Below are 23,965 nucleotides of genomic sequence, written 5' to 3'. Positions count from 1 at the left end.
CAATAAGCTAAATCAATACATCATTACATCATTTAACAATAATGTACAACATCAACAGGGCATTTACAGTGCAAGAAGAAGAGTAGTAATAGACGGAGGGTGGCTGGGGTGCATTAGTGGTCATTTTCTTTGAGCCACTTAGTGCAGTTATGCCTGAAGTTCAGATAGGTTTGGTCTGCCCTCATGTAGGGGGTAGGGAGTTCCAGAACTGTGCAGCTTTGACTGGGAAACTATTTCCACCGGCTTTAGTCAATTTGGACCGTGGTACTATCAGACAATTTGAGTTTGCCGTTCTAATGGGCCAGCTGGAAGATTTTTTAATCTCTGCGAGATAGCGGGGTGAAGCGTTATTTAGGCACTTGTGTGTTAGCAGTTTTTAGCAGGATTTTGTCACTGGTAGAAAGCCAGTTATTCTGTCTCATCGCCTCCGAGGTGTGCTCTTTTCTAGTTATGAACAGTGCTGCTCTAAGGGCATTATCCTGGAGAATTTAAATGTTGCTGATAGTGTACGTATTGGCACCAAGGTATCGGGAGTTACAATAGTCCAATTTAGATAAGATTAAAGCTCTGGCCAGGGTAGTACAGCTATTGTTAGATAGGAAAGGTTTACCAGCGCTGATTAGCTTGCATGTGTATGCAGAGGCAGAGGCCATAGAGATAACCTGTTTGGTAAACGAAAGGGTGGAGTCTAGGTAAAAGCCTACATTTTTTACCTCTTTAGCAGTCCAACCTGTACTGTCTGGATGCTATTTAGTTCTCAGTGTTGGGCACAATCAATACAAATCAAAGAAAATCAATTTGTGAATGGAGTACTTCCGAATTAGGTATTAACTCCTAGCGATTGGAAGCGGGAGCAATCTTGCATATGGTAAGGGAGATCTACAGCTAAAATGTATACTGCAGTGTACCAAAACCTCACCTATTCCTGACAAAGTAGTGTCGGCCTCAAAAGCTTTCCATCCTAAAATGTCCAAAAGGTACACGTTTTTTTTAAATCTTTTTAATATATCAGTAGTTCGTTTTTCAAAGCATTGTGTGTTTTGCTTTCTCAAACTGCCAAGTGGTCAGATTAAACATATCACTGTATGACGCCCTAAAACGCTCACCTAGTATGCATACATCAGCTTGTTTTTTTTTTATTTGAATGTTTTTCTGTCTAGCTCCTACAGTGGCAAAATCTTCCGAGCGACCTTCATGACTCTGGCCGTGGCTCTTCTCACTCCTTTGCTTGCAGCAATATGTCTACTGGAAAGTCCAATAGAGCCTCAAACATTAAAGTGAGTTTATACTTTTCACCAAAGGCGCTTTGCCCTGTTGAGAATGCTACAGTGCTTGTCTTGGGTGCATTTATAAAATGTGTAGTTTTACTTCCACCTCATTTTAACATAGGTGGTAATAGTAACAATATTTGTTTATAGTATGCCATATTTTCTACAATTTTGTGTTGCTATGCAGAAATGTTTACATGTATTTACTTTTTTAACTAAATCTAGAAAACTGTACCTGGTGTTTCATATGCCAATCTAGTACATGCCTTCTCTCTCTCCCTCTCCCACCCACCTCCCCTGTCTTCCAACAGAACACTACACACCACTGATTCCACGCTCTCTCAAATACCTCCCCTTTTCAAAGGTCTGCCACCTCCACTTCACTGTCCTTCCTCCACCTGGTCTCGGCCCCCCTCCAGCTCGTACAACCCACACTCTAGCTCTGCCTGCTTTCAAGATGCATGGCTGGTGGTATACTCTGCCCCCTGACCCCAAATTGGCTGCAGTGCAGGGCTCACCTGACTTTGTGCTCCAATCAGTGCCTGCCTTTTCCCTATGAGGTTAACTACATAGGTGAGCTGCTTTAAAAACCACGCCAACCTCCTCCCCCTTTTCTACGCAGTTTTTAATACCATCTCTGGGGGGCTCTCCGTCATGTTGCATGGCTGTAACTTTGTTTTTCTGCTCTGTTTGCGGGCCTTCTGGTTTCTTGCAATGCTGGTCATTGTTAGGATGTGATGACCATTGCTGGGTCGCCTTGGTGGCTGGTATTGTTGTCATGCCCTTTGGTAGATTTCTGGTTGGGTTTTCATTGCTGCTTCCAGATCCAGATGGATTGTTGGAGATGTGCTTCTGAAATAAAAAAAAAATTGTAGGGTCCAACGGTGCTGGGGGCATTGAGATGCAGAGAGTGACATTAGGGTTGACATTTTCGTCACATAGTTGGGGTGGGGGGGGGGGTTCTTGCCTGCAACATTACCCCAGACCCCTTCTTACCGCAACTCCCTCTTCAGATGTATGGGCCAGGGCTACCTTTTTATTTATTTTCATTTTTATTTTTTTAGTGAGCCTCCCCTCTCTTTGTCAGGTCATGACCCTGTTAATTTATGTTAACGGCATTTCTTAAGTGCAAACGGTCGCCCATGGGCATCTTGGCGCTGGAGAGAGAAGCAAATGTCCATAATGAGAGGATAAACAAAAACATGTGCAGATTAGAAAATAATTGTCTTTATCGCTTTCCTAAACGGTAGATGGTCAGATAGTTTCTTTATCGGAGGTGGCAACTCGTTCCATGTAATAGCGGCAGCCAGTCAAAAAGAACCTCCTATCCGTGCACGTTCATAAAGCGGCACAACGAGCAGGTCGGCAGTAGCAGAGCGAAGCTGGCGACTAAGAACATAGCGCACAAACCGTGACCCTGTCACGTAAGTTACATTATAGGTACACCACGTATTAGATCCTCATTCCCTAGAAGAAGCTCTGGTTTACTCCACTTTTAGGTCAGATTAAACCTTTATTTCATCCCCAAATTGTTGCCTGTGCTTGCTCTGTACCCCACAAAACTTTACAAAGTAGAACAAAATATTACAAACGTACATCTTTGACATTAATTACATTCCCCAAACAATGAATTAAAGGAGGTTTAGGGCACATGTTGAAGACTTTTAAAGAATATTGAGTCTCACATCATGGGCAAAAGCTAAGTCTGCATCTCATTTGGAAGTTTGATTTAAAGCACTATATGTGGCTCCTCGTTCCTCAGAGGATGCTCCTTCTCACTGGTGAACTGTGGCCTCTTCTACCTCTGCTTGCCCTCGCCGCTGCAGCCCTAGATGCCTCCCACATTAGATCCAGTTGTAAACAGACCTAGCCTCTGGCCGCACCCACTTCCCACACTTTAACTATTCTGTGCATACTCTTTCTCCTTCCCCGTACTCCTTTACACACAAATAGGATCTGTTCCTGCCGTTGGGGGGCAGAGGGGCCTGAAAAACAAGCATTGGCAAATCCAACAGTTTGGGCTTTTGGGTGTAGGCATGGTATATGCATTTGCAGAGCACTACCATAAGTGGTGTCAGATGGTCATAGACGTACGGTAATCAGTATATACATTTCCACATGCTCATTCAATTCATTAGATGCTAATCCTGTCCTTTTTTTACTTTGCATTCTGGGACTTGTACATCTGACTCTACAATGGGGAAAATCCAGGACTACAAGAGCCACATAATGGCAAGTAAACAAAACGGAACAGGATATTCGTTTCCCGAATAGAATGGGGAATGCTGAAATTTATGGCAATAATTTTTGCACATCTCGGACATCTCCAAAAAGTCCCACTACAAACTGCACCTACTCAAAGGCATTCTACCATTTCTCACTTTCCCCCAGAGGCTCACCATCTCGAGAGCCCTGGTTGTCTCTAGGCTGCAACAGCCTCTTTTGCAAGGCTTTCTAGGGCCGGGGCCTGCACTATCTACAACGCTCCCTTCCTAAATGCTTTCCCTATATAGTTCTCCATTCGTCCTCAAACTATTCGGGTGAGCCGTTTTCTCAAACAGAGATTTGGGGGTAGATCTTTATCCTCTGCAGATGCCTCTATCTGGAACAGCCTCCCTCTATGTAGAGCCAGAGAACCTTAAGTTCTGGAAATTCCTCAAGACCTTCCTCTTCTCCTGCTCTCTCCCTCTCTCCTGCTAACCTCTGTTCTTTCTCTCTACCCTCCTTTGTCATTCTCCTGCCTTACTCTGTTCAGTTTTTGCTGACTGGTTGCCTGGTTCACCCCCAGCGCCTACAGGTTCCAGGCTTCCCCACCAGTCATTTGCACTTGCCTCCGGGCCGCTGCACTAAGTTCAGCATTACTGCACTTCAGCTTACGCTCCACGAGCGGGGCAACCTCTCTGCACTTAACCCAGGCCCCTGCTGCACTGGACGTGTTTTACTCCTCCCCCATGCCCCCTTCCTTGCAACTCCATCTGTACGCATGCATGACCTGCATATACTAGGATTGGTACATTTGTCTGTCCCGTCTCCCACCCCCCACCTTTTTGCCCCTCCTCTCAAGTTTGGTCGCAACTGTAACATTTCATGCACTTGCACTAGGAGAATTGCTGTCGGGCCTAGCATGCTCGTTTTTATGTTAGATCCTTCAGAAATTTAAAGGCATAAGAATGATTACTGTATTCCCTTGTTCCCTTCCCGCCTTGAAGCGATTTGAAGCACTCCACTTGTGTATAAGCGCTGTGTATATATAAAAAATTACAATGTGATTGAGTTTTTCAAAGTGGACAATTCAGGAGAAAATGCGTACGGTACGACCGGCTTTGGTCATAAGTGAACTATCACCCCCTAGCACTCTATCGGGTCATAAGTGAGCTCTTTTCGCACCGCCAGTACTGCAGGTGATGCAAAGCAGCATGAACACGTTTCACCCAGCCAGCTGGGTCTGGACTCAGACACCATTGAAGCTCCCACATGAAAAGCGGGCACTCTGCTTTCATATTCTAAAAAACACAGGATAGCAAAGTAACCAAATTGTTGAGTTTTTCTCTTCCGAATGGGCGACTCTGTGCGGCACTGTAACCAATGGAAAAAAGGCATATAAGAGGACAATTGTTTCTTTTGCTGGCTGATAAAACTAAATTATATCGTAATTTTTTCAGCAAAATCTATGGTAATTTTTGCAGCAGAAAAGTTAATGCAAAATGATGGTGTGCAATGCATGAAACATAGGAGGTATAGGGTGTTTCTTTTTTTTCTGTACTTTGATGATTCCTCAAATAGGTATCGCACCAACCAAAAAAGGCAGATCCGCTGAAAACTGCTGTTTTGTTAATCTCACAATACTGCATGCCAATTCCATTTTGGATTTTGGATTTGGGAGATGCAAGTCCAGTGTGGTCTGCATTCTGGGATGTGCAGTATTTGTAGTCCTGGATTTCCCCATATCCAGTACTACAACTCTCGGAATGAAAAAAACACTGGGCTCATCCCAATGGAAGTGGGAATGTTTCAATGGATGCTCACAAATTATAGTAACGCAGAAAGAATAAAAGGCCTGCAGACAAACGTTGATACTTGAACACAGACTATCCTATAGTTACCCGAACGTCCAAAACTCGAGCACCTGGAGTAACTAATTAGGGCATGTAGATGTCCGCAAAACACGAATAAGAACGCTGTTAGGGTTTTCCCTCTCCGGGCCTTAGCCCTAAGTTAAACCCCACAACCAGTCTATATACAGCCGTACACACCATTTTTGGGAGCTTGCTGCACGCGGACCGTGTTCCAAGACAGTCACTGTAACTGCAATATCGAAAGAAGAGGTGAGATGAGAGCAAGTGACTGTCACCATGGTCATGATGGCTCCAGCAGGAAACTACATGCTCTCAAAGGGAACTCCATTTTGAAACGCAGTAGAGCAGGAAGGGGCCAAACGCTGCTCTATTTTAACCATCCGCTCCAGTACTTTACTGAAGCTTTTTGACTCTCGACTCAAAGTGCACACTGCCTAAATTTAAATGCAGGCCGTGCATTAAACAGATATGTCAACATTCTCCAATCCATTCCAGGGACTTTAATGCAGTCCTGGTTTAAACTTTGAATTCTGGGGCTTGTACTCTTGGCTTTCCCGGAGGATAGCACAGCGGCAACTCACAGGTCTTGGAAGCAACACCACGCAGAGCAACAGAGGTTTGAATCCCGGATCCGCGCTCAGAAAGCAAACTCAGGTAAGGTATTAAGCGCATTATAAAAAACAATTAAACTAAAAGTCCCAAAATTAAAATCTAAAACCAGGATCTGGACTATTGTCTCCTGAATGGAATTAATAGTGTTGGCATGTATGGTTAAATTGAGTTATGATTTTACAGCTCCATTTAATGCTCTGCCCCATTTTGAAGCAGTGACAATACAGAGGAGGGGCACAGAGCGGAAAAAAGATTTCCACTGTGCATTACTCCTCCATCTGGTCAGCATACATTGTAAGCCATTCCATGCGGCCGATGCGTGCTTTTCAAATTAAGGCATTGATTCTCAGAAGACTGCTTTGAAAAAACCCTGGCAGGCACTTGACTGCAGAGCAGGACCACTAATCGAGACTGTTTCCACGTCACACAATTCCAAGTAATTCTAAATGTTGTCAAGTCACACGCAGATGGCCATTTTTCACGTGGATCGACATATAGGCACTATTAGTGCCCTGAGCTACCCTTTTCACTGTAGTTGGGCTAATTCAACCCGATCGATCCACTACTTTGTTCGCTAGGTGCACTACGGACCACAACACCTCCCTTAATCAAGCACAGCCACCACTGGCCCTATGTTGCTCATTTTTCATAGATATATCACGCTCACCCGTCACAGGCACTTGAGTCACATATGACCAGAGTGATATATCAAATCCCCGGCTGACTTCATACTCTTCCTACAGGTACTAAGCAGCCCATACAGCCAACATACAGAGATCCAATCTCCTGCGGCATTACCAGCCATCCTGGTCACACTTTTTCCTTCGCAGGTACGATATATACCTACCATCCAGAAATAATTAACTCTGACTCCTACCAACCAGGTAATCTTATACCTCCCCCTTTTTTCAGCTCCTAGCCACAGCAGGAACAACCACTCCTTTCCACCAGTAACAACAACGGTGTTCCCCATTAATTTTACTTCGTGAGACGACAATACTAAGGTAGGTCCCGGACCTGCAGTCTTCAATATAAGTAATTTCCTTGGTCACTCCTCTCTGACACACATCCTGTCATCCCTCTTCACAGGTAACTCGCATTACCTGGATCTAAACTATTATGTCCAGATAACAGTTCGGTCTCTCCAGACATCTGGCGTCACTACAGCATCCTCTGTTGGTCATTCGAGTTCCAAACCAGAAACACCCATTGTGTCGACAATAAATGCGTACAACTATTGATGAGTAGTACATGAAATTGCACGATTAATTCTGCTACTGACCCTGACAATAATAATGTGTAGCTAATTGTGTCAATGTACCTCCTTTCATTTGATTAATGCTTTTAAGGCCTTATGTTGAGTTCTAGGCCTACATTTTTTAGATGTCTGTCTAATATTCATTAAAGCTTGTTTTTTGTATTTATCACTGTGATCCTGTGACCTTGTGTTCTGGCTAGTATTTGTAAAAAAAAAATAGCTTTTTCTGCATTCCGAATCTACCTTTAATGCGTCCCTGAACTGGGGTAGTTTTTGACTCTCCCTTCTTCAACTTGGCTGTTTGGGTGAAAGCAGGGGAACAAGGTGCTATGCGTCTGTTTACTATTTTTTGTTGGGGGTATTTTTACTCCCAATTTTTTTTTTTTTTTTTTTAGATTATTTGCCTATTTTAGGGTGTAAAAGTGGCCGATATACCCTTATCTGTTGGGCTGCTTATAGGTGTCGCTAGCGAAACTGAACAGCCCAAACTTAAAATCTGATTGCGCTAAAACACCAGGACAGGAGGACTTTGCTGATCTGTTGCTCCATGCTGGCCCAGAAGTCTGGAAACAAGCACAGCTTGGAAGTGCAGTGTTAGGCACAATTGTATGCAGTACCGTTTGGGTTACTGCTGCACTACAGCAACCCTGACTGCCTGTCAATAGGAACCCAATCTTTTGTATAAGCCTGTACTACACAATTTGGTAGCGTGTTGAGCAGCCACAGGGTTATCTCAAGAGTGGTCAGTGTGAGCTGTAGGGTAGTTAAGCATAGATTCATAGTGACAAGTATTCAATTAAACTCTTACACACAAGGTTTCTTGAATAAACACTTATTAATTTATTTATCAGTCAGTTAGGATAAGCCTTCTTCAGAAGGGAGCAATATAAAAGCAACACACAAATACATTTCAAAATTACACACTGTTAGTTTAAAGACCCTTTTGGGATGGCCTACAGTCACAACCTACACCCTGAGGTGACTTTAATAGTTAGGCTGCTGGGGACATTAATATCTTACTGTAGCATTTAGAACATTATTAGGAATTGGTTAAAGAAAAAGGTTATTAGAACAAAGAAGAGTTCACAAATATGCTTAAGCAGGCAAATACTTTTGGATCCCCTAAGCAGAGTCATTCAGTATAACAGGTTAGGCCAAAGTCAATGGGCAAAAGTCTATATGAGCTGAAGCACTTCTGGTAGGTAAGTAGAAAAGTCTTTGCACAATGTTTTAGAAGTCTTTGAAGAAAAGAAGAATCAATGTAGGGCGACAAGCTGTTTAGACTTGTGAGTAGAAGATGCAAGCAACTCTACAATAAGAGGTAATGTCGGGGTAATGTCCCGGGGTTCGGCAGGGCTGTCCGCGGACCTCCGGGGTTGGGGAGGCCCCAACTCTTCCTGCGTCCCAACCAAAGGAGTATGAAGCACACACAAGAGCAAAGAGTTACTGCTGTTTATTGCACAAAACAGACAGGGACAGGTTCTTGGAGCGTAGGTACCCAAGGAACATCTCGGCGATGATGGGCTCGCAGGCCCTTTTTCTAATCTGATGACGCTACTATGTGCGTCAACTGGGAAAGTTTGCCCCTAAATCTAACGCTACCCCGGGTTGGCTCCCCGAGTGGTAGGGTCAGTATGGATCAGTATAGGAGGAAATATTAGTGGTGAAGAGGTCAGGTGGTACGCTTGGGTCGTCCCTAAAAATGGCTACATGGAAAGTGTTACATGACGAAAGTTAGTGATTGGTTGAACTATAGTGTCATCACGGATTAGCTTCTCATGTTCTGATTGGTTCATCCGCGAGTCCCGAAGCCTGGGACCATTGTCGTTCCCAGCTCGCGAAGTACCCGGTGTTGGCAACAATGTATGTCTATGTGTCAGTGGAAGACAATGAACAGGTCTTACTACTGGCTATTGGGTGCTCCTTTCCCATTGCCGCCGGTGTCAAATTTGTAACTTCGTTGTTGCAGTCCGGGTCCCAGACATGAGACCCGAGAGCTTCTCTGGTCCTTGGAGCTTGGAATAGTATCAGGTCGGCCTGGTCACCTGTTAAGGTATTGTGGCTGAAGCAGAATTACGGGGATTTGATTTCTATTTCTGCTTTGAGGAGTGTTTAGCAGTGGCAGGTGTAACCTTGGCGCCGAGAGCGCGGCGTGTAGATTGCAACTTCATGGCCTTGGCTTTGGGGCTCCCGTCAGGGTTTGTTCTGCATGATCAGCAACTTGCAGCTCCATCTGAGCTGCTCTGGGCCTGGGGACTCTGGTTTGTGGCCTACCTTAGCCTAGTCTATGGGTGGCGGCATACAGTCCATAACACAGGGGTCGCGAGATGCGACTTGGGTCATTATGCATTAGTCCATCTACAGGGTGACATCTTCAGGGTTTTTGTAGCAAAAAACGTCAGCAAGCATATACACGAGCTCTTCTGGCGTCTTGCGTTTCTGCGGTGCAGTAGTTAGCCTATGTGAAATATAACAACGATGCATGTGTGTAAGTGTGAGCGGTCCTCTACGTCATAGCACTGAGTATGTTCTTCGTGTGGGCTGGTGTTTGTCTGATCCAGGTGCTTGGTGGCACGTGTGTTCTTGTCCGTTGTGGCTATGTCGTCATGTCATCTCTAGCGATGACGATATTGGTGGGTGACATCTAGTCAAGTTGGTCCATATGGTCGGTCTCAGCTCCACTTGAGGTCCCATCACGTGCTTAGGATGGCGCGCAGCTGGCCTGGGGGTGTGGGGCGTGGTCAGGGTGGATCTTGATGTCCCGGGCAGCAGTCAGAGGGCTGAACTCATCCTACGGTGGGTGCTTAGGTCTTGACGTCATAGGCCATGGTCTGGACGGGAACCGGGGAAAGGGATCGTACCATTTTCCCTCTTCAGTAAGTTCTCTCAGACTTTACAGTACCTTTTGGATTGAAGAAGAATGCAGCAGATGACTGCTGTTCCTGTGCGGCTCTGCAGATCTCACTGTTCCTGGGCCTCAGCCATGGGGACAAGAGGGGGGACTTCTGGGAACTCCTGCACTGCAATGGGACGGTCACCGCTTGCAACCGGCAATCTTCAAACAAGTGGCACTTCGGTGTTTCAGCTCCTCGCGACTACCGTTAATACCAACACCGCGTTTCCTAGCTGTCGAGATGGACTTTCCTTGCTTCATGGGACCCGCACTCTGTTGAAGGGGCTCAGGCTCGGTCAGTCCTGCTTCCTGGGAGTCCAGAGGATCTTCCTGGAGCTCTTGGCCAGCTTAAAAGCAACACACACAATCTGGTGTTCCTCTCCCTGGCTATTCGGTTTCCAGCAGCAACTCTGTGGAAATTCAACCAGCTCTGAGAAGATGTCTAGGTGGTTTACTTTGGAGTTGATTGGCCCCACCAACTCAAGGGGAGAAGACCTACTTGCAGGGGCTTTTCTGTCGATAAGAATTTGAAGTTTCAGCATAGCAGCAGGGCTTCAGGGCAAACCAACGGTCCAGGAGTTGCAGCAGGCGTCCTCTTCAAGTTCTTCTTCGGTTCCTTCGTTCCAGTGGTTGACTCTGCCTTCCAAGCCAAATGCCTCGCCTTTTATTCAGGTTTCTTCCATTCATTCCAGCCTAGCTGTCAGTCACCCAGCAGGGTGGCTGTCCTTGCTGCACAGTCAGCTGGCCAATCACCACAGAGAGTGCATTTGGGTCTCCTAGGAGACTAAGCACAGGGAGGTTTGGGCACCTCCCTCACTTCCTGTCCCCTCCAGATACCCTGGAGCTAGAGGCAGGCTTCGCTCGTGAATCCCACCAAAGGCAAAGCGAACAAAGGGGCCAAACCTGGTTTGGCGCGCAGAGTAAATCTCAAGAAGGACCTTTCCACAAACAAATGGTGAAAAAAGAAGACCGGGCCATTTTGACAAAAATGGCACCCGTGGGTGCTTTACTGGAGCTGCAAATGCAGCCCGCGGTAAATGCAAACCAGGGTAGTTAAAATTAAACCACTGCCACCAGCCATTCAGTGAGGAAAAGGGTAACATAAAAATGTTACATGAGAAGCTAGACAAAGGGGATACTAAGTAACCCCCCCCAGCACCCTATTGTAAGATGGTGTGTGCTGTGTCTAGAAAGTTACACATGTAAGTAAAGTCAATTTCACTTTACTGCTCTGGGAAACAGTAGTTTATCGCAGAGAAGGTATTTAAACCTTTGGGAAATCTGGAAAACTCCCCTGTGCCACTGCACTGAAGGTGCTGTGTGACACATTGTAAAAGATATTACCTATGGAGTTTGTCAGGCTTCATAACCAAAAGAAACAAAAAGTTCAAAAATCACACTAAAATACACGAGAAAGTGGGGAAAAAAGGGTCTCCCTCTCTCCAGGTTGAAAAAATTCAAGTCCTCAAAATCCAGCAAAGTTACTGGGTGTCTCTAAGGTGGAGGGAATTGGCACATTTCTGAGAATTCACCCTAACATGCAGTGAAAGCAGAGGACGTCATTCTTTCAGGTTGCATTTATATCCTAGCTTGGACCCACACCCCTTGGCTCAGAAAATAAGAAAGGACGACAGCTGCCTTGGGGAAGAGGAAGATGTCTTGTACTTTTCGACATATACGATACAAGAGGATTTAGAGTGACCTATAGATCTGGCACTTAAAGCTGCCAATATTCTAAATTCACATTTAGGAGAAACCTGGCGCATAAGAAAATGGATCAATGCCAGATGGCTGCTCTGTCAAGCCCCAATGTCAAACAGTTTGGAAGACCCAGATTAGTAAAATAATGTCTGTGGGACAAAACCTCGAGAAATCCTCTTTCGTAACTATTGCCGACAAACGAGCAGCTGATAATATAAAATGGAACGTAATGAATAAGCCACAAGGGGGCCAGTCTTTTCTACTACCTCAAAGGGGGTGGACAACGCCTGTGAAAATAATAAGGTGAGAGAGATGGTCCTGGACGTTTAAGAGAAAGAGCATTAAGCAAAGTCCGCTTAGGAAAAATCAGGGATTGTATTCCCTGCAATTGGAATGTTTTCTCCTTGCAGAGGATGGATTAATTTTAAATCGTTCAAACGTGGTGCGATTATTTCATCACGCCCCCCCTGCTGTGCTTTATTCAATCGGAGGACACTAAAATAGTGGACTTTGTAAAACAGATGGACTTTGATACAGTTAATATCTGGTGTCTTTAAAGCATCATTATTGGAAGTGGCCCATTTATTACTTCCCTTAGGATTTGAATTAAGTGACTGGAGTTATAAACCGGGGCGGTCATCTCTTGGCCCGTGTAACCCAAAAGAGATATTGACGGACCACTGTTTGTCAAAATGGTAGACGCACGAGGGAAATCTGCATAAGCACTGCAATAGAAAGGGTAATGAGAAGGGAGAAGGGTATCTTGAAGGCCCAACCTCTCTCAAGATCCCTCAAAAAGAGGTGCTGAAAGTTTCTTTTAATACCATTTGAAGGAGGGCATTATGAAATGATCAAGAGGTCGTGCGTATGTGGAACCACAGGTTGTTGGAGAGTCCCAATTGGATGTCACAAATAATAACTAGAGAACGCTTGGTCCATGATCTTCTGGAAAGCCTGGGACTTTGTACATTTGGCCTCGGATCAGGATGTTTGTGATGAGAAATTAGACATTATTAGTTTCCAGGAAACAGGTTTGAGACGAGCCCCAATCTTGGATGGATATAGTGGCTACCTAAACCCATCTTACAGTGGGGGTTGGAGCGCGGGTTGTCCTTGTTCAGGTTTTTGTGAAAAACGGGATTGGTTTGACTGTAGTAGAAGCCTTGAACCCGTACCCGTTCCTTCAGGTTTTATATCTGAAACTTGATTGTACATCGCCAACTGATGACAAATGTGGTGTGATTCTCAATTTAAATTGGAATCGATGGCTAGAAGTGATTGTTTTGGAGAGCAGTCGTAGATGCGATTAATAATTTCTATAGCCAAGGTAAGGTTTATTTTGTGATAGTGGGAGGAGATCTAAATATACTGTTAGGCAACATTGTATGTAGTATCCCTGTGGGAGACTACACCAGCCTTGTCCTCCTGGCAATAGGTAAACCAACCTTTGGTATAGGCCTGTACTACACAAGTTGGGAGTGTGACTGAGCAGCCAGGCTTATCTCAAGAGGGGTCAATGTGAGCTGTAGGGTTGCAGCATACAATTTCACAGTGAAAAGTAATCAAGTAACACTTATACACAAGGTTTCTTGATTAATTATTTATAAAATTAACGGTCAGTTTTAAAATAAGCCTTCTTTAGAAGGGAGCAATTGACAACAATAAACATAGACTTAGAAATACACTCCTTGAGTTCAATAAAGTAAGAAGATACCCTTTTGGAATCGCACACAGATATTCCTACACCCGGAGGTAACGTCAATTGCTAGGACACTGTGGACATTAATATATCACTTTTCACACTTAAAAGGTAATCCTGAAGTTGTGGCAAAAAGGAAAAGTTTAGGGAAGGAAACGATGGTTAACAAGTTTCTCAAACAGGCAAGCACTTTTGAACCCCCCACTTCAAAATACATTAACCCTTTCCCAGCTATACAAGTAAGGTATGTATGACTTTTTGGAGGGATAGTTAAACACAAAGTCAGAGGGTAAGAGAGTCTTTCAGGGAGCCAGGACAGTCAATGTCACTTGAGCAAAGTCCAGGGGAGCTGAGGCGCTTTTTGAAGGTAGGTAAAAGTCTTGCACAATGTTAAAGAGAGTTTTGTTGAAAAAGAAATCCCTGTTGGGCCACAAGCTGAGAGGCTTGTGAATGGCAAAGCTGCAAGCAACTCTGCAAAGGGGCAGCCAATGCAAGTCTCAACTGAGAGCAAGCAAGCTACACAACAAGAGGAAAGTACCCCTTAGTTCATAGTACCTTACATATGAAAACCTGGTTCCAGCTGGCTTCTGTTCCTGTTGTAGTTCCTGAAGATCCTGTTGTTCCTGGGCTTCAGTCATGGGGACAAGAGGGAGGACGTCTGGGGACTCCTGCACTACGATTTGAAAGTAGGCCGCAGCAATGGGCACAATACAGATTGGCAGCACTTGCCGGTTTCAGCTTCTCGCTAATAGCACCACCGCGGTTCATGGACACCTTGTGGACTTTGCTTGCTTCTGGGATCCAGCACTCTTTGAGGTGGCTCAGGCTTGGTCAGCCCTGCTTCGAGGGAGTCCGGAGGATCTTCCTGGAGCTTGGGTCTGGCTTAAAAGTGATGCACTGGATTCTAGTGTTACTGTCCCCTTGCACTTGGTTCCTGCAGCAGCAATGGAAGTACAGCCAGTAGAGAGAATGAGTTTCAGTCGAGGTCGTCTTGGGGTCGATTGGTCCCACCAACCCAAGGGGAGAAGTCGTCCTTTGCTGGCGTCTCTAGTCAATGTCAAAATGGGAGCTTCAGCACCGCAGCAGGCCTTCAACTGGGCAAACCAACAGACCAGGAGTTGCAGCAAGCGTCTCTTCCAGTTTCTTTTTTCGGTTCCTTCGTCCAGTGGTCGACTCTCCTTCCTTGCAAAAGACCTCACTTTTTATCCAAGTCTCTCCCGTTCGTTCGCAGCCTGTCTTTCACACATCAGGGTGGCTGTCCTGCAAGGACAGACAGCCGGCCAAGCACTTATGGGTGAATTCCTGTAACCAAGGAGACTAAGCAGTTTGATCGAATTTAATCGATCAAATGGTACTGCCCGAATTTGGCCAGATTTACCACTTGATCAATTAAATTAAATCAAATTGGGTATTACTGTCTCTACACTTCCAGGAAATCCCACCAAACACGTTCCCAGTAGACTCCTGGCAATCAAGAAATACAAGGTGAGCCAACCGTGGGTCCTGAGCATCATAATCTTGGCAGTGATTATCATAGTTCTGACAGTCATTCAGTGCACTCGGTAAGAATGGATTGAATTGCACTCTCACGCTTCCTTTCTAGTGTTGTCAGAGGATCCCAATGATTTGTAGTCTTCTGGGACCTTGTAGCCATGCAACACACTTCTACCAGGGCAAAACCACTCTAGTTGTTCCCCTTCTTACAGAAGCAAGCCTCTGTAGTTTTCCCCTCTTGCCATAAAGGACGTTTCGTATCTGGATTGTTTTGAGGCTGCAGTTATTAGTAGACTCCCAGGTGACAGGTCCTCTTTTGATCTGGTAGTTTTGCAGCTGCCAACATGATCTAGACTAACACCCCTGCAGGCGACTTTATTTTCAGTATACTGTAGCCCCGGCTTGCTTTAAGGGACAGGCCTACAGCAGGATTTTTGCTCCATTGACTTCTTCCCATTTTGAGCTTTTTCACAGTGTGGATTTTTGGCTTAGCCAATTCCTGTTTCTCTGCACTTTGTGTGTCCTTTCTGGCTTGGTTACCTCTTGTCCTCACCTTCTCATCTCACTGCTATGACACCAACTCTCTGGAATTCTGTCCTAACTCCCTCAGAGTCTTGTATGTTGGCTGTGTTAATTCAACCAGTGACTGCTTCGGTGGATAGGTCTGCTTCACCATTAATGTGGGTTTGTGTGACTGGTGTATGCCTAATGGTTCCATCTCCTGCTCATGTCACATTTCTCAGCTTATGTTTAGCCCTTGTGGTATAATACCTTAGTGTGGCCAATCATCAGGCCCATCTGGGTGTCATGATCCCAGTAAGTGAGCACAGTTTCCATTCAGGCATTCAGGAGAAGCAAGGTACATCACATCAGTCAGCAGGTCAAAAGTGGGTATAAGCCTGGTAAACATGGCATTGGTAACATTCATAGCATATGCTCCCATAGTGTCTCATAGTGCTTACAGTGGTCTCATACACTCATCATGGCCGCTGCCAGATCCATTGATAACTTACAGCACGCTCTATACTACTTTCAGAGGGAGCTACTTAAGCCCCGCTTCCACCGGAGCGCTCGCTTTGCATCTTCTCCACTGACAGCAGGTAACGCTACCGGCATCTCTCCTCACAGAACCTGTGAAAGGAAAAATCAGACATTAGTTTTCACAGAAAAAAACAGAATTCCCTAGTTATTGAAAGACTTAAAGACTAACTTATTGAACCGAAGTTATCTCCGAAGTAGTTTTTCAGTCAGCTGTGTTCCTTATTAGCCGCAGCATCTTCTGTCAGAAGTTCTCTACAGCCGCAGCATCTTCAAGCAGCATTCATCGTTCGCAGTCGCAGCACCTTCATTCAGAAGTTTCCTCAGCAGCCACTGCATCTTCCAAAGGTATTTTTCCTCAGCTTACTGAAAACCTGCAGACAAACAAGGTATTTAATTAATGAACAAATGTAATAGAAAATAAGAAAGAAGAAGTTTATATAAGTTTACGTATCTGAAGTTTCTTCAAGTTTTCAACGCTCAGTTATTGCCGTGCTCTTCCCCAAAAGGCTGCAGTTACTCCGCATAGACGAACTTACACTAGTTGAACGCCAGGGGCGTTGCTGGGGGGGGTTAAGAGGGCAATAGCCCCTGATCTTTTGGTTGTAGCCCCGGATAGAATCTCAGGAGCTACAGCCAAAAGACTAGCTAGCCCCCAGTCCCAACAGTTCCGACATCAGCGTAGCCCCGGGTCTTTTCCAGACCTAGCAACTCCCCTGTTGAACGCTTCTCCATACCGAGTAACGTTGCAGTCATCCCACAGCCATTAGACTCTCCGTTTTCCGAGAACCTGCAAAAAAAGGGAAAATATTAGAAAGAGAGGTCTCTCCAACGTAGGGACTATTTTCTCCAGATACTTACCCAAGACAACTTCTGGAAAAGCAGAGACATTATGAAGGCAAGAGTCTATTGAACACCTCAGCCTTCCAAGTAAAAGTTTCCTCATTCCAACCCACCTCTGTAGAATAACAGGGTGGAGAGCTCCATAAAACATAAACACAGGTGAGAAGAGAGGAATTACCAAAAGCACACACTTATACAGTAACTTCTCAGAGATCGGTATTATAGGAGTTCTATTGTTATTGTTGCTTATACAGGAAAGGAATCCTAAAAGTGCCCAAGTAACAGCTCCACAGGCTGAGAAGGCATTACGCTCCCGAGGAGTCCAGTTAAGTGTTACACTGGGCCAGAAGACTGAAATAGTCAGTTTGGTCTCATTAATCCCTCCCTCTCCAACAGAGCTGAGGGTTGCCGTCCAAGGTGCCCTCAACTCTACTGTGGCTCTGACCACATTTTTCCTCCATTGCTCCCTCATGCTCCACTAGTGAGCTACCGCCAGAGTTTCCAGCATCTCTGCGCCTTCCGTGATTTGGGCAAAGGACCTACATGGACTTTTTGAACTTCCTGGTTGCTAGCCCCTATTTGTGCCTGTACGGACTCTGTTCATTCTTCACTTCTCACCATTTCACTGCTGTATTCCTGTCCCTCACTTTCTCTACGTTCTCCTTCTAGAATGGCCTACTCTCCGGCTTTGTCCACTGCGTTTTTGGGCCTTTTTTTCTTCAAATTAATTCTATCTCTTTTAATATGTTTTTGTACTCTCCAATACAGCTTGTTCCTATTCCTGTAAACCCCATAACCCTGGTTATCCCCTTCTCCCCACTCTCTGTACTTCGTAAAGCTGAACTGCGATGGAAGAAAGATCAATCCCCTAATGATCTTGCTGCCCTCTCCTCCTTTCACTTTTCCTACAATTCCTTCCTGCTTGACATGAAAAAACACTACTTTCCAGATCTTATCGTGTTGTGTTCTGATTCCAAGTAAGTAGAATGACACAGTTCCTTCCCTGTATCTGTCCTATCCATTCCCTATAGTGTTCAGTTCCCCATGTGGCAGTTGTGGAAAACAATGATGTAGCTTAGAACCTGGAAGGGAGACACTTTGTAGAGAAGCTGAGGGAGCAATTCCCTCAGTGTTCAAGTCCTTGGCAGCGGAATCCTGAATACTGCACCTGTGGAAAACAACGGTTTACTCACCAGGTTGATTTATGCTGCTGGAGCCTTTTTTGCCAAACTACTGCAGTGAGAAACTAACTTATGGGACCTGCGGAGAGGGGATGAATGGGGGATTGTTCAAGACACTAACTCTTGGGTGTCCCTCCTGTCTCAGGTATACATTTCTTTGAGGTGAGCCTTTAGAGCAATTCCCATAGAGTTCTATTTGGCGTCCTCCTGTTCAGCTACGTCTAGGGTCCTGGGTCAATTTTCCGACCTGTGGAACACTTCTTGGCATCTTCTCTAGCCATCTGGGGTTGCTTGTTACAGAATCCACACCTGTGGGGGTAGATCAGACTTTACTCCATTAATGTGAATGGAGCTGTGAACTTATTTCCTTTTCCCGCCTCCCCCTTGCTCCTTTTCCCGCCTCCCCCTTGCTCCTTTTCCCGCCTCCCCCTTGCTCCTTTTCCCGCCTCCCCCTTGCTCCTTTTCCCGCCTCCCCCTTGCTCCTTTTCCCTCCTCCCCCTCGCTCCTTTTCCCTCCTCCCCCTCGCTCCTTTTCCCTCCTCCCCCTCGCTCCTTTTCCCTCCTCCCCCTCGCTCCTTTTCCCCCCTGCCCCTCTCCTGTTTCCCCTGCCCCTCTCCTGTTTCCCCTGCCCCTCTCCTGTTTCCCCTGCCCCTCTCCGGTTTCCCCTGCCCCTCGCCCCTATTTCCCCTGCCCCTCGCCCCTCTTTTCCCCCTCGCCCCTGTTTCCCTTTCCCCCTACTACCTTTTCTCCCACTTCTGGTTCCTTTTCCCATGACTTTTGCACCCAACTAAGGCTCACAATCTGGTGTGTACATTTCCTGGGACTTCACTTTACCTCTCTATTATTGGTACAGAACAGTAGTTCTAGGTAAGTTGCTGTTTATTCAGGTGGTTTAATTGATTATCAATTTCAAACACATGTATAGCATATTTTGGTTATTCTGGGCTCTTTCGCCTCCCCCACTTCTATCTCCACCTGCGGTGTCTCCCAGGGCTCCAAACTCTCTCCCTGGCTCTTTAACACCTATCTTGCCCCACTTGCACACCTCATCTCCTCCTTCTGCCCTAATTTCCAGTATTACGAAGACGACACACAACTCTTGTTCAAACTTCCCTCTGACCCTCTCTTTACTTCTATCCATTATTCTTTACTGCCTATCTGCCATCCAGTCCTGATGCACTTCCAATGATCTCTGCCTCAACGCCAGCAATACAGAGATCCTTCCTATTGGGACTCCTGCTCCCTCCTTCTTCCCCTCACTCTGGCCATCTTCTATGGGCTCTTCCCCCTTCTCCTTCATCTGAAGCCAGAAACCTGGGAGTCATCTTAGACTCCTCTTTAGCTCTCTCTCACATTCTAGACCTTGCCGAGAAGGTGCACATTCAACTCTACCTCCTCAAAGGAATTTTTCCTTTTCTCACTTTCCCCCAGAAGTTAAATGTCTCTATAGCTCTGGTCCTCTAGAGGCTAGACTACTGCAATAGCCTCTTCCTTAATCTACCCTCTTCTTCTCTACGACCCCTCCAGCTAATACAGAATATGGCTACGATAATTATTCTTGGCCTCAAGCCCAGGGACCACATCTCTCTAGACCCAAAAACCTCTCCACTGGCTCCTGGTTGCTGCAAGGATCAAATTAAAATCCCTCTGCATCATCCATAATGCTGTCTGGAGCCGGGGGCCGGGGACCACGGACTACTCTATCTACAACTTGCCCTCACTAAATAGTCTCTGTCCAGATCTCTACGTTTCTCCAGAACCAACTCTCTGTGTGTCAATCGCTTCGCTAAACGGCAAGTTGGTGACTTATCTCTTCCATCTGCAGGCTCCCTGCTATGGAACAGCCTCCCCCTCCCTCTTCGTCTTGAGCCGGATCTCCTCAAATTCCAGAGACTCCTCAAGACTTTCCTTTTCACCTCCTCCTTCCCTTCATCCCTCTTCTGCGAAACCCCACAGTTGCTGAGATTGGTGGCCTGGGCCCTTGTGTCCTCTTGAGCCCTGGCCTCCCACCCCCAATAGCCTCCAGCTTCCTCCGCCTGCTCCCAGCACTTACCTCTGCACCCACTGGCCTATGCCACCTCAGGCTTGCACCTATTTGTTGGCAGCTGACCATTCAGCTAGGCACTTACAGCTGCTCACTCCCTAGCACATCCCTCCTGGTTCACCTTGCACGTATCCACCCATACCATCGTCCCTTCTCGCTCTCTGCACTTGCAAGCTGGGAATGCTCACAAGGCCTAGTAGGTCCGCCTCTATCTTTCATTGTTAGATCTCACTTTCATTCCCATGTTCCCTCCCTGTTGTCCTCTGGGTGCTTTGAAACACAATTTACTTGTACAAGCGCCTTAAAAATGCACAGTAAATAAATACAATATTTTAAGGGTAATAAGCATGATTTTCAGACTGGCTGAAAATGTTTTTTTGGGGTCTGATTCAAATCTGAATGAAGAAATTCACAAACATTGACTGCCACCACATCAAGACTTAACCTGCTGAATAGAAGTAACATCGGTCCTCTCCTCACCTACCTTTTCGCTAAAATACCCCTCTCCACTCTTCTACTCAGTGTGCCCGATGTTGCCCCTCTCTACCAAATCCTTGGCATTGCTACCAGCACTTTCTGCAACATTCCTAGATCTTGTCCCACTTCCCCTCACCGTTTCTACACGAGCTGGCTCTTTAATTCCCTACCCCATTGTCTTGAAATCTATTCACGGACGAGCCCCACATTATTTGGCATCCTCCACCTCTAGCTGTTCTACAACACGCACCCTACGCTCTAGCAGCACTCAACATATATGCATTTTCTCTGGCTTATATTCCATTTCTCATCAAACCGTTAATTACTGCTACTCCTGTCCACATAGCCATGCATTGCCCTTTTTTCCCTGTATTCCCCCTTTGTGCGGCTTTCTGCTTGAAGTACATTGTTCTATATAAAATGCAGGTATTTCAGCGTTGGTGGGATGCTTTAGGGTTTCCAGAAAGGGAGTGTGGGATGAGTGTGGCAGAGTAAGGTAATGCTTTTGACTCGAAGGCTAATGATAGGAATTGACTTAGACACATTCTGTATGTTCTACCATCGGCATAGACTTTGCTGCCAATGCTTGAAGACTTTCCTGTAATTTGTATCAATCGTTCGCTTCTGTGAATTTGATTTGCTTTTTTTTTTGCTTTCCTATAATAAAAAGACATATGATGTGAAAAATGTTGCCACTCGAAGTTACGAAGTATCCTGTTTATTTTGGGGTAATTGTCAGTAGCTTTCCTCATACAGTTTGGTTGTTCTAGTCTTGCCACCGTACATTTTGGTAACACGGCATGGTAGCATTTTGGTTCAAGTCCAATGTAACTTAATGTGAATAAGCAGAAATGATTCTATCGAACGAGTTTCTGCCTTTGTTCCCCTCACTCTTCTCGATGTTGCCATTTTGCCAATCAGTATCTCAGAGTGATCGGCATGAAAATGGCCACAATGCTGTGTTTCCATGGATTAGTTAACTTGGTATATAACCGTTCCTTGTGTCATAGCAAGTCCCGAGGTTTTCAACGTTTCACTATACCCGAGGCAGTCCTATTGTCTCCAGATACGTAAGTTGTTACCGGTTACCAGTGGGCAACAACTCTCATTAAAATGATGAGCTTTGTGTTTGTTCCACAGCTGGTGAATCCCAGACTCTCGTGTCAATGAATCACCATTGTTGGTTCTGCTCTTTTCATTTGTGAGGCCACTCGTCTTTGTGTATTAGCAGTCTGCCCAGCCTTGGCATGTTTTCTCGTGACTTAAAGATTTTTTAATTTTTTTGTCCATATAGAATATATTTTTATAGTACCAGTGAAACAAAGATAGTCTATAATGGCAGCATTATGTAAATATGTACGTTGCTGCCACACAATTGTATCTGTATCTGATTTTCCATGTCTATCACATATCGTATCTGTATATATTTGTATTTGATGCCCATGCCATAAGAAACTATGTAACCATTACTGCGCCCAGATGCCTACGGACCCGGTGCACAATATAAATAAATAAACAATTACAAGTTTGCTCTCAATTGATCAGCACATAGACTGATCGCCCTGAAGTGATTATCGTTCTGTACCACACGACATCTATTTGGATATCGAATTGTGGTGACTGATCTGGTGGTCATCAGGATTATATTGTTTGTCGGCAGATTGAAATGTTAAAATCCTGTCAAACATAGCTCTACTGATTTCTTTACTAATTTTATTGTCTTGCTCTTGTATACATCCATTTTCGTCCTCCTTTTCTCCTTTTTTAAATTCTTTACACCTTCCTTCCCCCTTTTTCTTCTTGTCTCTTATTTAATTTGCTCCTTTTCTTTCTTAATTTTGTGCCTATCCTGTATTTGTATTTATTTTATTTATAACGCGCAAACCATCAGGCCCGGAGGCATCAGGGCGCATTCCTTCTGTTTTCAATCTTTTTATTTCCTTCCTTCTTCCTTTCATCCTTTCTTCCATTAGGTTCCTCTCATTCACAGGAGTCCCCCAGGGTATTGTTTATTAATATAGCGCCCATACACAGGCAAGTGTTTCAAAGCGCACAAGGAGGGTGGTAACCAGGGGGAAAACAAACAGTCGCTCAGAGCCCTTAAAATGCTGAGGCGATAATAGTCTGCACAGGCAGAATAAGTGAGTAAAAAATGCATTAACAGTTTGGGAGATGGCAAATAGGCCTGGTAGCGATCCTGCAATTTTAACAGTGCAAATAAGAGGTGAAGATGAAGAGAAAACAGACATACAATCTTCAAGCGTGGTGCGTACGGATCGAGCAAGTGCACAGATGGTCACAGGTGGTGGAGGGGGAGGATCAAGTGCCCACAGTCGGTTTTGACTGGGGTAAGTGCAGAGTGAGCCTCTCCCTAGGGTACATTTCTCAAGTGCACTGAGTGTGGGTGAGGTGTAGGGCACTGAGGCAAGTGCGAGAGGACTGGCGGGGGTGCCGGGGACCAGTGAGACTCTGAGGTACACCCGAGGGACAGGCAGCGTGCTGTATGGAAGAGGAGGGAGAGAGGGAAAACTGAACTGGGTTAGCAGGGTAGGGGATAGAAGGAAGAGGAGAGGGGGAAAGTCTTGAGGAGTTGCATGGATTCTGTTTCCAGCTTCCTGTCCACCCCTATCCCACCCATTACTGATAATCATGTTCTCTTATCATCTTATCAAAGGGTGTCCCACCTGAATCTGCCCTTTGTACCCTCTGCCCATTCTTCTTTCTTGACCCCTTCCCCTCACCACGTAATCTTCTGCTCCCTCAACCTCAGAATTCCCGTCTCTCCCACCCTGCTTCCTGCCCTCACCTCACTCCAAATTAACCTGCGCCCCTCTCCTCACCCTCACAAACAGGTTGACCACTTTTAATCAATTGACCGGTCTATACTGTTGACCAGATTTATGGCCCGATTGACCCAACTATAAGTTGGGAGTCAGTCGGGCGGCCCTAAACCATGGTAACCAAAAGAATTGGAATAGAATCTGAGTTGATGTGCACGCGTTACCTGAAAGGCTGAAATAACAATTCTTGCACATACATCAGATTTCAGTTTCTGCTAAACTTAAATGTAGCCCCTGTTTCAGGCCCTAACAGGAGCCAGGAGCACCCATTCCGGGCCTATGTCAGGGATAGTCCCCATTGAGATCAATACCTCACCCAACAGCCCACCTAGATATGGAGGATCACTGCACTTCCAAATATAAAATTGCTGTTAACGGGAGATGGGCTACACCCTGAGTTCTTAGGTTACTAATGAACATAGACACCAGGGTGAATGTTATAGCGATCCCAACTGGGAACCCCCTTTGTTTAAAAAATAAACACATACTTTAAAAATCCTTTTCCCCCCTTCTCTCTCCAGGGATTCTGCTGGCGTGAGCAC

At 45.5% G+C, this 23,965-nt stretch overlaps 1 protein-coding gene across 1 annotated transcript in view; it reads left to right on the top strand.

Annotated features, from left to right (window-relative positions):
* Nucleotides 1–23,965, top strand: part of APMAP (adipocyte plasma membrane associated protein) — a 200,833-nt gene that overhangs the window by 46,247 nt on the left and 130,621 nt on the right. Inside the window, exon 2 of the mRNA XM_069606882.1 lies at nucleotides 1,161–1,277. Within this exon, the coding sequence (XP_069462983.1) occupies nucleotides 1,161–1,277 (117 nt within the window). The remainder of the gene's footprint in view (nucleotides 1–1,160; nucleotides 1,278–23,965) is intronic.

Source organism: Ambystoma mexicanum, chromosome 4p (assembly GCF_040938575.1).
Source record: "Ambystoma mexicanum isolate Mex_15411 chromosome 4p, UKY_AmexF1_1, whole genome shotgun sequence".
NCBI classification, from domain to species: domain Eukaryota; kingdom Metazoa; phylum Chordata; class Amphibia; order Caudata; family Ambystomatidae; genus Ambystoma; species Ambystoma mexicanum.
This window is presented reverse-complemented; position numbering and strand designations above follow the sequence as displayed.